General features: G+C 35.3%; 1 protein-coding gene across 1 annotated transcript; it reads left to right on the top strand.

Annotated features, from left to right (window-relative positions):
* Positions 1-263: 263 nt before the first annotated feature.
* RBP2 (retinol binding protein 2) lies at positions 264-11,430 on the top strand. Its single transcript, XM_037407263.1, has 4 exons — positions 264-336; positions 6,135-6,313; positions 9,331-9,432; positions 11,072-11,430. The coding sequence occupies exons 1-4, from the start codon at positions 264-266 to the stop codon at positions 11,123-11,125; spliced, it is 408 nt and encodes a 135-aa protein (XP_037263160.1). The 3' UTR covers positions 11,126-11,430.
* The last annotated feature ends 2,362 nt before the right edge of the window (positions 11,431-13,792 follow it).

The raw sequence follows: 13,792 nt of genomic DNA, 5'->3' as shown, positions 1-13,792 counted from the left end.
TTCATTACAAAGGTCACTGTAAAATCATATCCTGTATCGCTACATATTTCAGAAAGTCTTCCTTGTCTGCCAGCAGTTCAACTGAACTTTGTTAATGAAGGAGAAGTTTTCTAGGGTTATCACTCTGAACCTTAAACTATATTATCTAGAAAACCATAAACCTTATTAAAAAAGATATGAAAAGGTTTATAAAACATTTTCTTAGCAGATCCTGTTTCCAGCTTCACCTTTTGATCTGAAGTTGGTTTTAAGCTCCTGCCACCATGCCTGCTGATTACAATGGGACGTGGGAAATGGAAGCCAATGAAAACTTTGAAAACTACATGGTCGCTTTAGGTAAATTAAAAAATATTAACTATATAGAGATAAAGATCAAGTGTTTCAGTTTAAAATCCTTCTAAAAAGTAATGACATTATTTGTATAATGTGCATTGTGGCATAAGGGTTTCTGCCAATCACATTAAAAATCAAGTAATTGCAATGTAGTTCTAATTACAATGATCTAAGTATATAAGCAAGAGACTACTTGTAGCCAAAGATATTACTTTTTATTCAGATAAATGAAAAAACATATACAGACTGAAAGGAAAGAAAAAAAAAGCTTTCAGACACAGAAGTTCTATTTTATTCCTGGTATATACTTACTGTAACAGTCAAGGCATAATCTGGTTGGCTCTGTTAAAGAGGAGTAAGATATTATATATCACTAAAGCAACAATAGTGTTTAGTACGTAATTAGTGCTCTGAACTAGTACAAATTATACGTACCAGAGTTGCATGGTAAAGGCAATAAAAGCCTTTAAATGCATATAAAAATAAATAGGCAGGTATTTCTGACAATTTTTGTGGGATGCATCCTTATATAGCAAGTAGGTCACAGGATTTCTTAAACATATGTTTACATGGTTAACTGAGCTTAATTTCATTTGTCTACAACCATCACTCATGACAACAAAATAAGTGTACATGCAAAAAGAGATGTTCTGCTCTTTAGGCAACTTTCATTTACTAGTTTGTTAGCCTCTCTATATCTTTAGAAGCCCGATAGCTACAGTTGGTGCATCCATTGTATAGGATATTAAGCATACTCTTTGTAGATGCTAGAATACTACAACACTGTTAACAACTGTAAACTGATAATGCAAGCAATATCCTTGTCTGTTCATATCAAGATCAAGTTTATGTTTTTTGTAGATTTACTTTTTCCCCCACTGACATACTCAATTTTTGTAATGACTGGAGATAATTTTGTGAGAGAAATGTCTTCTTTTGCTGCAGATATTATTTTCAATATAAATTGTCTTTCAAGCATTTTTGTTCTTATAAAAGGCATAAATTTTTTGCTCCAGGTCATTATGATTATGCAAATAGTGTGCAGGAAATCTTTCCTCTACTTAGGTTAGCAGAGATGTAGATCTTTAATTTGCTGAAAAGAAGAAATAATAGAAGACATCAACATTTCTCAATAACGTCTTCAGAACACTCTGGATTGGCATTGAAAGAATAGTTATCACCTTTCCACCACTGCGGTAATGTAGCTGCATTCCAAAAACCACAAAAAAAAAAAAAGGAGTGGAGTTCAATTTATACATGCATGAGAAGTGTAATCTTTAGAATCGAGAATCTTCTCCTAGCTGTACTATATCACAGAAGAAGGGCATAAAGGACAGTTATTTCCTTACCATACGTGATGTCTATAAAACTTAGAGAAGAAAAGCAGTCATTAGAGTTGGTTAATTTAACTTAGATTGGAGGAGTCTGTCTGGCTCTGAATCATAAATTAGCATGTGGCAAACATCAAACGTGTATTTTATTTTTATGCTTACAATTGATAGCCCTCAGGGGCCCGACTGGGTCTATGCACTTCTCATCCCCAGATGCTTCATTGCTTTCTATCTGGTGGTCATTGATTTCTATCTTCTGTTCCGCATTTGTTCTTCTTACTTCTCTGCCTTTATACAGTAGCTGACACCACTGTAAGAGCGATGCTAATAAACAAGACTTTTTTCAGGTCAAAGTACCTTGCACTTTTCATCAGAAGACAAGATCAGACTTGTGGCTTCTTGTGCTTTCTTCAAAAGGTGTTAAGACAAGTTAATGGACATCTAAAGAACTTGATTGCTCAGATTCCAAAACATTTACTTGTAAGGATGTAGTTATAAAAATTATGCAGTGGTTCAAAATCAATGCATACACTGTATATCCATCTTTCACAAGCTAAGAAAATGTGTTTGTTAGGAAGAAAAGTCTAACACAAGGAAGGTAATCAAGTAATGAAATCTAACAATTTTCAGGTAATTCTCAATGTCTACACTAGTGACTGGTTTAAGGATAACTAACACAAAATCCTTAATTGAGATGAAAAATTTGATGCTCTTAATGATTTTCTACTAGTTTTACTCTCATCAAGGAATCTTAATGCTAATTTATTTATCTGTTCAGATCAAAAGAGAAGAAATACCCATAAACACATAAAAATAAACTCTTATCATTATTCAACAACAATGGAAAACAGTTATAATTTCCTCAAAGCTGCAACTCTTTTAAGAGAGAAAGGCAAGTTTCACTATTTGTAGTTTTTAGCCTTTGCATTTAAAGAGAAAAGCTCAGTAACTTTAGGGAAGTCTGTAAATACTATACACATACACCTGCAAGGTACAAAAAAATATTTAAAAAAATAATAATGGTTAAGACAATATAATGAATTTTAGGAGAAAGATACACACTAACTGAAGTGATTTGAGTGCTGTGGTTTGGCAATTATGCCAATAATTAATAGTTTATATGCAACTGAAATGTGATTTCAGCATTAAATATGCCAAATGCAAGGGAGCCATGGGGTCTGATGGTCTGGATGATACTTAAGTCAAATCCTGGTTGTCACAAATTGACTAGTCCAGACTGTCTTCATCTACCTTAGGCTTCTTTCACTGCCTGCCTCAGCTTCTGGTCTTACCTAAACTCTTGCCTCTTGCCTAGTTTTCTCTGCTTTGGCTCTGCATCAGTCCTGTCTCAGCTCCTTGCTCCAAGACCTGACCTTCTTTTGCAGGGTGTTATTCTAACACCAGTCATGATGGTCAGCCTACTCTAGTTCTACCTTGCTTTATAATGATAGATTTAATCATATTCGATAATTCTATTTTTAATAATTATCTTGGGAAAAATCTCTTTACTTTTCAGGTTTATTCCTTCCTTATTTTTTAGGATGCAAATTAAACACTTGTGGTGTACATATTTCCTTTCCAAAAGGATTTGTAATTATGGTGATATTTTTTCATTTGGTTGTAGTGGCCATGTCATTGTTGGTTTTTTCTTCCCTTCTAGGGTATCATTGGATGAGATTCTTATATTGTTTATTTCAGTTGAGCTGTAACATTTCACTTGCATTTGCCATAAAATTCAGGAAAAATGTCATAGAAAAGGATGTCTGCTGCTAATAACATGTATTTATTTCAGTTTTAATTTACCCACTGTAGTATTTAAACTGTGATGTTCACTCAAATTCAAAAAGAATTTAATATCTAACTGTCATAATACAAATATTATATCAGCTTTAAACTAAACTTTAATTATTATCATTCTTGTATCCTGATCCTTTTACAATCAGTAATTCATTTTCCAATTTTATATTTCTTTTTGTACCAGCTTATGCTACCATGAAATGGTCTATAGCACTTCCCCATTGCATCTTAGTGGCAATCTTTAGAACCGTTTCAGTCAGTGGATTAATTATGACTTTGTTATTATTAAATCAAGTGCATTTTTGATGCCTTTCTGATCTTATATATCCCAGTGGAAACTGGGAGAAAAATGGATGGATTCAGCCTACAATGGGGTCTGGACTATAGTCATCCAATACTGGGAAGCTTGCTTAGAAAAAGAGAGTAACAGTTCATGAGAACAAAGGAACTTGACCCACTCAATACCCTGAAACAAAGCAAGAGGAAGAATGTGTTAGAATAAGGAATGCAATACAGATGTATTTTTCCTGGGAAATACTTTGACTCATTGCCTACCCTGGGCAGACTGTATTAGAGAGGTGTTCACTGAATTTTGTGACAAAATTTTCAATCTACTTTCCCAATAAGAATGCCAGCAACAGGTTGGGATGAAGGAGCTGTTTGCACCAGCTGTCTGGATCTGGCCTTTCATGAGTACATAATGATTTTTTATGTATACATGCACATATATACTATAAGTTATATTAATTAAAAATTGCCAATGAATTAGAAAAAGAAAAAACACACCAAAAACAATGCAAAGATGCATATAGCTATAGGTGATTCTCAGAATGGAAAGAAACTACATGGAAAGGGTGAAAAGGTACTCTTCTGTTTCTCACAATTTTATATGTGATTTAAGAATTAAAGGTTCAAAGCACACTGAGGTTTTGGATTTTAAAATTCATCTATCCTTTTAACTAATGCATACACATTTCTATACTTTAATTAAAGAATAGTTTTGCCCTTTAAGCCAGAAACTTTGATTTTATCATAAACATGTTACAAAGTATTTTAATCTACTATAATAGAGCAATACATCATTTTTAGTGCTTGTATTGTTCAAAATGCAGTTATGAAAACCATGCTTTAATAAAACGTCCCCCAATTTTTCTCCAGGAGCTACAAGACTAATATATTAGTCAGAAATAGCATTTCTTTAGAAGTCTAGACATTTTTTTTTCCTCAGAGGGAACTAAATTTTATATTACCTGGCTATAAATCAGACCCAGAGTTACTTTTAATCCACCATAGCAGATAAAATATACCCAAGAAGTCTTGAATATAAATACTGACCAAGAATATTATTCCTCATGTTAAAAAGTCACAATTTTTTTCAAGCCAATCCTCTTACTCAATTCGATTAGTACTTCACGAGTAGTATAATGAAACTACCAAAAGAAAAAGGGCTCCATTAGTGTGTGGCATCGCTGAGCTGACAATGATTAACTCACATGCAAAACCACTAAAGGATGGCTAACAAACCAAACCCATTTTTCACTCTCTTGCAGAAGCATGTGAGATTATTTCATTTGCATATAGCACCATAATAAGATTCACTGCCAGCTGGTCAGAAATATTTATTGCAGATGGTAATGCAGCTGGCATTAGGTGGATTGTCTGGGGCAAACTGTCATCATAGTAATATATATTCTGCTTTTGGTAACTTTCAATGCATTCAGTTGCAAGCGGTTGTTTACATTACAATGTTAGTCTTCATCATGAACAAAATAAGGATGTTAAGGAGATCAGTACTCCATAAAATGTTGACAGAATATTAAACAGGAACTGTCAAGTGCTGTACTTTTGATACTTTTTTTGACTTTTGACTTTGAATTTGTCTCCTTTACCATTTAAAGTACTTTTTTCTTCTGTTTCTTCTGTCTAACAGTAATGGATGTCAGGCTTTTATTTGTTTCTTTTTTATTCATTAGTATAATTTTTTTTAATTAATTAATTAACCCCTAGTATACTTCCACAGATTATAGGTTCATTATAAAAGTAAGATGCCAAAATCCCCTTAGTACATACTCATCCTAATGTGCTTATTTTCTGAAGAGAAGTATTATTCTGAGATCCTGCTTTTGGGGTGGCCAGCATTTGTAATCTTGCAGGACATATACCAGTACCCTCACGCCTAAGAGCTACATGATTTACACTGCATGCTCAGCAAAGGGAATGGCTTCCAGGCATAAGATAATAACACTGCTGGCATCCCACAGCTTCCTGTGTGAGTGAGGCCAAAAAGTCAATGTCAGTATTAATAACCCCTGTTATTTCACATTCTCTACAAAGAATGAAAATTTGGGTGATTTAACACACCAGCGTCTATTCACAACTGGTTGTAAGTTGTAACTCTGCTCACAACATTCCCACAGATATCCTGTTAACAAATATATTTATAATTAGTGGAAGATCCCCAAACTGAAAGTCTACTTGCAAACACAACATTATTTTTATTTGAAATTATCTTTTTCTTTGCAAAATGTTACAGGTAAAAGCATCATTTGTGGAGCTACATTGCACACAGAATGTATTTTTTTGTTATATGTAAATATAAGTGCTGTGGGTTTTTTATTTTTGGTAAAAAATATTGGAATTTTCATTATGATGCTCTTTTTGGTTTTTTGGCAGGTATTGATTTTGCGACTCGTAAGATTGCAAAACACTTGAAACAAACAAAGGAGATTATTCAAGATGGAGATAATTTTAAAACAAAAACACTCAGTACTTTCAGAAACTATGAACTGAATTTCACTGTAGGAGTCGAGTTTGAAGAACATACCACAGGACTGGATAACCGAGTGGTAAAGGTAAAAAACTGATACCTGGTATCTGTTTATACTACAGTCAGCACAGGACTGAGCAGTTCCAAAAATTAGCTGAATACATGAAAAAAACAACCCAATATTTTGCAGATACCAGAGGATTTTTATAAAGTAGAAATAATTTGCATCTCAAGACAGTTTTCTTTCCTGCTACAAGCATTTATTATAAAAGCAAATCAGGATGGTTACTCAGATATGTGAGGACATTCATTAATTACATGGTTTTCTACTAGGGGATTTTCCCGGCTTTTCTATGATACACCTTTATGTATTTAGAAAGTGGCAAAACCATATTTTTACTTGTGTATCTTCCTTAATGAAACTGCAAAATCATCCCTTTGAATTTAGGACTTTCCCTGTGTCAACATAAATTCTCTAGTTCTGAATGGCTAGGTTCACTAGGTGTCCACTGAACCTGCCTCAGCCTCGGTTGGACATTTTAACAGCTGGACACTTAAAAATAAACCTTCACTCAGCTATTAACCTTAAGGGAGGTTTGGGAAGGGACAAGAAAAAAATGTACCACTGATCTGGGTGGCAGCCTACTGGCAGTGGTAGACAGGCAAGGAGGCCCAGAAGTACATGCTTTAATAACTTAAGGATTATAGAAGTAACCCAAGTTCAAAATTCCCCCAGAAAACTGGACATATGTTCAGACACCTTTCAGTGAGATACATGGACAAATAATGTTTGAATGAAAGACCATATTGTGTGTTAGCCCATGCCCTGCCTCCTACAACAGAGTCAACAAAGTCTTCCTGTGAGGCACTCAAACAAGGCTGTATCAGAGAAGTCAGTGAGGAAAACAATACGTACTAGCGCTAATTGAATTTACTTACTGAATTCAGCTTCAAGCTTCTGTATCAATACTGCTTCTGTTTCACTGTTCTCACCCCTAACATGCTTAAGCAAGATTTTCAAAGGTAGAAAGGCTAGTAGATCTTAAATTTCCATTGACTGTCCCCTTCAGAGTCTTGCTTATCTTGTATCACCTGCCTTTGTCATCATTCACGGAATCTACCCATATCAACTGTCAGCTCTCAGCTCTCTTGCTCTTCTCCAGACACATGCTGTCTTTCCCATCAGTATCTTCTCAATAAACAAGGTTTCAGAACTTGTTGCCAAACTCTGAGAAGCTGAGATCAAAGCTCACTGTCAACAAAACCCGTTTTGTTTTGGCAATTGACACAGGAAATTGGCAGCATAAAGGACATGTTTACATTTGAACTTACATCATCCTTCACTGGAGTGGCACAAATTTAACAGAAGACATTGTTTATTCACTATGGATCACTTTTCATTCACAAACTAACTTTGCGCAGTGTAATTCCTGTGACTTCTTCCAAATTATTTATCATTCATAGCACTGCATGCCATCAAATAACAAGACTCATTTTTTTCCCAGCATTCTGAATATCCCCGTCCCTAAATTTTCTTCCTATCACTTTCTCCAGTGAGCACTGAGTGGGACATATTCCTACGATAGATTTTATTCCTTTAAAACATTGCTCCCACATCACTTTAGATCAGTTGAAGGCATTACTAAGGATCTAAGGACTCATTAGTTGCATCACTCCTTAAATCCATGGACTAATGCTCCTCTAGCGCTCTTTACAACTATCAAAGCCATTGCCTTTCTGTGCATTTGCAGACTCTCCTCTTCATTACCAATTATTTGGAAGGAAGGAAGGAAGGAAGGAAGGAAACATAGCTTGTACAATTATAACCCTACCCGATTTAATCATTTTTGCCTAATATTATTAACAAATAATATTGTTTCTAACGAGGAGAAGGAAAAAGGAACCATGTTGTGCCATTATCCTCTGGACTGCTCTAAAAGAATTTTCCAGTCATTTTATTAACAAAACAGTGCCTCAAATACATTGAAGTTAGATGAAGGCAATAAAACTGTTAGGCAACATTTAAATGTAAAGAGGGCATGGATAATTTAAAGAGCATGTAGCTTAAAAATTCTGTAAATAAGGAAGAGGTTAACTGAAATGGAATGAGTTTTGTCTCATTATTAATAGAAAGCTCCCTCATAAGAGAAATAAATCATCCAGTGCTGAACTAGAAAATGAATTAAGCTCCCAATAGTCTTGGAGCTTTTTAATAACTGAACTTCCACTGACTGTAACTGGTCTCTGATGAGGATTTGCCTATGATACATGGTTAAATGTCTCCCTAAAGTACAATGGTTCAAATCCAGAACAATTAAAACAAAGTTGCTTTGAATGTACTCAAGCATATCTGAGTAAAGAATTTAGCCTGTAAAGAGAACATTTGCTTACAGATATGGTCATGCTGCTCCTGGACAAGAATCAGCATACCCAACACCCTGTTTATTAGTGATAGACTGAATCACATCAAATCATGAAATGGTTGAGGATGGAAGGGGCCTCTTGAGATCATCTAGTCCAGCCCTCTGCTCAAGCACAATCAGCTACAGCACGTTGTCCAGCTTATGATCATATCTCTTTAAAGGTCTTTTGTGAAAGTGCATGAAAATAGTTAAATAACTTTATTGTATGATATGATATTAACATACACTTCCTCTTGTTATTTTATGCAGAGCTAGAGAAGGTGTTGGCACTGCAATAGTTGGTAAAAGCCCCCAGGTCTTCACTCATGAAACTTTACAATCTTTTTATTAGTGGCTTAAAACATCAAGAAGAGAAAAATACAGTTTGCATACATTGGCCAAGTGTCTTTTAATTCACTCAGCAATTCACTAGTTGGTATGAACACTTTATATTCATGTATGTGAAGAAATACATGGAAATTACAATAAACGACCATAAAAGCTTCACATCAAAATGCTGTTGTCATCCTGAATGCATTCGGGTTTGGGTTGAATGGATGATTTGGGGGGTTTTAGGAGGAAGATGAGGAATGATAGGAAGCAACTGTAATTGTGTCTTTTCATTGTTTGATTGAGATTATTTTCATGTATTCATAAAATTCTTATTAACATATCTGAGTTAATTATCTGATTCATGCAGACTCTAGTGACCTGGGATGGTGACAAACTGGTATGTGTTCAGAATGGTGAAAAGAAAAACAGGGGCTGGAAGCACTGGATTGAAGGAGACATACTGCATCTGGTAAGGGCTGCTAGACAAAGATAGAACACAGAGCGGAGGCCGTAACAGAGTACGATCTTCCATTTCAAAGGGTTTGTTACTTGCTCTAGTTAGAATGGTCTTTATTTAGACAGCTCTGATCTCTGAACTCTAAGGAAATCCCCCCCTCTGCTACAATTCAGGAATGCTCAATTTCTTTCCACCTGTTCCCAATTAAGTCATAACCCTGCAGTGTTTTTTTTTGCTGTGGTCCACTGCCCTCCAGCTATTAACCCTTCTTGTTACATTCCACTTCTAACATTATCTCATTCTTATATAATCACTGGTAGAAAAAAGAAGGTAGCATGGGACAGATTGCAAGAAAAATACTATTTATTGTTCTGAAAGAAGCACTGTAAAATTTTAGCATCCTATGCTGCAATACAGATCAGAAATCTCTGGATACTCAAGAGGATCCTGCAAACAACCTACACTGCAATTACTTTGTGCTAGTACAATAAAATAGTCAAAACATTCATACATCTGAGCCCAAAGCTGGAGCCCAAAGATAAACTAGGTGAGTCCAAGAAAGGCCAGCAGAGCCTGTACAGGAAACAAGCAATCAGTGAAGTCCAGAAAGATTTCAAAATAATAGATACATAATGATAATAATTCCAGAGTTCCTTGGGAGAGTGATCAAGAAATGGGTGTGATCATGTTGGATGGTGCAATAGGTGGCTACAGAAAGATTATGGAGGAGAGCTCATTGTTCTATCTCATGGTTTGCATCTAGATAACTACTCCTTCACAAGTTTACCCTGCAGATAGTTAGTATAGCCAACCACATTACATTGCCTCAAGTCTGTATGCTTGAAAGGTCAGTGATGAATTAAAAAACACTATCTGCCACTTAACTAAAAGCGAATTGCCTAGTAAATTACAAATCTATTTTAACACATATTCAAAAACTGACCTAACAAAGTTTCTGCGTGCTCACACCAGGATTGAGGCTAAGACTGGTAGAAACAAAGAGAACAGGCAGTTTCTTAGAACAGTCTCCAGAAACTCTATTGTGGGTTTGGCCAATTGCTGGCCAAAAAGGCAGCTTCAGCTCACTTCAATTTCTTATTTGGCACAGGAACACCAGTTAATCAGAAGACTTAACCAAACTGACTGTATTGCAATGTGCAGGTATCCTGACCTTTAAGAGGTTAGCTGCAACACTGGGTGAAAATGGTGTATTGTTCTGGCCTCTGAAAAATGGCTGGGTGTATCTCTGAAGCAAATGTCATCTTTTTAAAGCATCCTCCTTTTTTATTATTATTATTTCCTTGTTTCATTGCTTCTCATTAATTATGAGGTAACATGAATTATAAACTATTAGAGTATATTGTTTTAAAAACAGAGCATGAAAAAACCTTGCATTAAAGAGCAACTTTTTTGCATTTTTCATGTTTATTCTTCTTAGAGCTCAATTCAAATGCCAAAATCTAATTACTGCAACATGTGGTGTGTGCCTGCTGTTTGGTTACATATAATACACTATTCTTTTTGTTCCCTTTCTCATAAACATCCCTTTTTAATGCAGTGGCTCAGTTGTAGTAATTTCTGGTGGGATCTTCTGTGTATGCAAAATACAACTTGTACCACTGTGTACTTACTAGTTATTTTAATACTGTAGGAACTGACATGTGAAGACCAGGTGTGTCATCAGACGTTTAAGAAGAAAAAATAAATGTGACCAGAAAGCCACCCAGATCTTCATCACACTACTATGCTGTTATGTTTTGTCTAAAAAGAAGAATGAAGCTAAATTTGTAATAATTCTTTGACACTGCTATGTGAAAGTATTTTGTGCCTGTTTATGGAAATAAACACATTTTATAGAAATAACACCAGTTACAAACATCATAAATTCCTCTGCTTTTCAGCCTAGAATTAAATAAAAGTAATTGTCTTTCAAATAATGCTTTCCTACATCTTTGTAATAATTTCCAGAGGAATGTCCTTTAGCCACAAGGCTGAAAATTAACAGTCACAATTATCTCAACCACAGTATATCTCTCCATAGTGCTATAATATCATAATATATTTGGATGACTGAGTAAAATTGGACATTCATTGGACTGCTTCTATTTAATTTAGTCCTGGATCACTAAGTCCATGGTTTCAGGCAACAGAATGGCTCACTGAACACAATACATGGCATTTCACATCTAGGTTATTCATTTGAATTTGGCCCAGGTCTGCAACTGCTAGTAGTTATCACCTGATAAATGGCTCATGGCCAATGTGAAATGCTGTAGCTACTTAATACAGTCTTAACATGGATCACTGACAATGCTGCTAACCTCCAGTTGGAACTGCCATCCTACTGATAATCCCAGTGGAGAAATCCACTGTTTGAAGCAAACTCTCCATTCAAGAGTTGCTCTATGATGTGAAAACTAAGGCATACTTATGGCTATAAGAGGAAAACTGGAGTATACACAGACTGCATGTACCCTGTGCAAAAAGAGAACCCAGCATGCTGCAGTCTTCACCTTATACCTGCCTTTCAGAGACTTTGAAAAGAAAAGTAATTTCCATACAACTCTTCTTAGTTTTATTTATGGTTTTTCAAAAGAATTCATGTTCTTTGCTAAAGGCAAGTTTAAGTTAACCATGGATGGTGAGCACTACTTCAGCTGAAATTATTCAACAAAATGTGTGCACACATTCCACAGAACTGAAGAAGGGCTTTTATACCAAAAGTTCATCTGTTCTTTCCCAACTATATGAATTATTCTAATAAAATATACTGTCTTTCCTACAACCTTGCCTTGCAGATATATAAACTGTCACATAAACTTTATCATTATTCAATTCCCTCTTCTCCATAGGCCCCCATCTTCTGTTCAGTATTGGAGGAGTAGAAATTCACTAAATAGATCAGTGGTAGAGAGTTAGAGAAGAGATGTGAAAAAAAACTGCAGAAATGAAGGAACATATGCTTTCTCCTCACCCCCACCTGCTGCTTAGCCTACTCACTGTCAATAGCTCAGAATAGGAAAGGAGTGAGACAGTCTCCCAGCTAAAAACAGGGTTACATCTGCAAAAACCCAAGTCTGATTAATGTGTCACTAACACTTACATGACCATGGCCATTTAAGTGCATATGTAGGAATGTTTTTATGAATTTGACTTTGTTTCTCCTGATATAAGTTGACCTGGTACCAAACTTCCTATGTACGTCAGCTAAGCAATGTTCTAATGTTAATTCGCATAGGAGAAACTGTACTTGGAGTTGGTTAACTTCTTTTTTTTTTTTCTTACTCAGCCTTGATCTGGACTTTCCAGTAGAAATATATTTAATTCGTATTTCTAATCTCTGCTAGTTACTAGGATAAGAAGTACCACAGTTCATTAAGCTTTCAAAATGTTATCAGAACAAAGTGATCACAAGGAAACAAAATATGCATGTTTTAATAAGTGACATTTCTCATAGCTGGCTCTTGCCAGGAGTAAACCTGCACAGTCCAGGGTTTCATAACTTCACATCAAATCATAAAACAAAGGAAAAGCTTTCATATATCACAAAGAATTATTGCTAATTCAAAAATTATGAGTTTGAAGATAGAAAGCAAGCATTCTTCAACTGATTTCTCATTATTCTTACTAGTTTTATCTAATGGATATGTTTGAGAAGTAAATGAAGTAGGCAATTTGGTACCTGAGTAGACTTTGATCAGGAGAAAACTAGATCTGATGCTATTTTTTTGCCAATTTTGGAAATGAAAATTTATGACATTTTAACAGGGAGTGAGAAGATGTGCAAGGTTTTTTATGCTCCAAAACAACATCTTCTTCCTGTACACACTGAAATGCAAGGATTTGCAGCATCCTTTACTACTGTATGCATGGAACTGGAGACAAAGGAGATATTCAATATTTTGCATTATAATTACTTCCAAAGGTATACTTGTTTGTATAATATGTATGATGTTAGGTTGGTCTCTGAGCTGTACAAAGTCCCTTATCTCCTGTCAGCAGATTAAATACTTGCACTGGAGGAACAGACCTCACTGGTAAATCAGAGAGTGTTCATTCACATTTTTTCAGCCCTCTGGTATGCAGTGCTGTCTCAGCTGTTTTGAAGGATTACCTTTGCATTGATTCTTTTCCTCATGGAGAATATTACTCAAATACAGCTAACAGGAAGGGAATTTACCAGCAACCCTCCAATGCAGAAAACAGAAAAGCCTGTACTATAACAAAAGCACTTCCTAGTGAGTACAGTACTGGACAAAGAGTCAGTGCCATTACCTGTGACTGGACTTTTCAAATAACAATGACAAAGGTATGTGTAAGAAATGTTTATGGTGGAATTTCTAAAAATCCTCTGCATTGAGCCAATTTTCTC

The sequence above is a fragment of the Falco rusticolus genome, chromosome 13 (genome assembly GCF_015220075.1).
Source record: "Falco rusticolus isolate bFalRus1 chromosome 13, bFalRus1.pri, whole genome shotgun sequence".
Classification (NCBI taxonomy): domain Eukaryota; kingdom Metazoa; phylum Chordata; class Aves; order Falconiformes; family Falconidae; genus Falco; species Falco rusticolus.
This window is presented reverse-complemented; position numbering and strand designations above follow the sequence as displayed.

What these genes read in the sequence shown, in the direction of transcription:
- RBP2 (XM_037407263.1), top strand. Translation starts at nt 264, where the DNA reads ATGCCTGCTGATTACAATGGGACGTGGGAAATGGAAGCCAATGAAAAC. An exon ending in TGGATAACCGAGTGGTAAAG is followed by an intron (nt 6,314 to 9,330) that starts GTAAAAAACTGA and finishes TGATTCATGCAG; the next exon opens with ACTCTAGTGACCTGGGATGG. An exon ending in AAGGAGACATACTGCATCTG is followed by an intron (nt 9,433 to 11,071) that starts GTAAGGGCTGCT and finishes TTAATACTGTAG; the next exon opens with GAACTGACATGTGAAGACCA.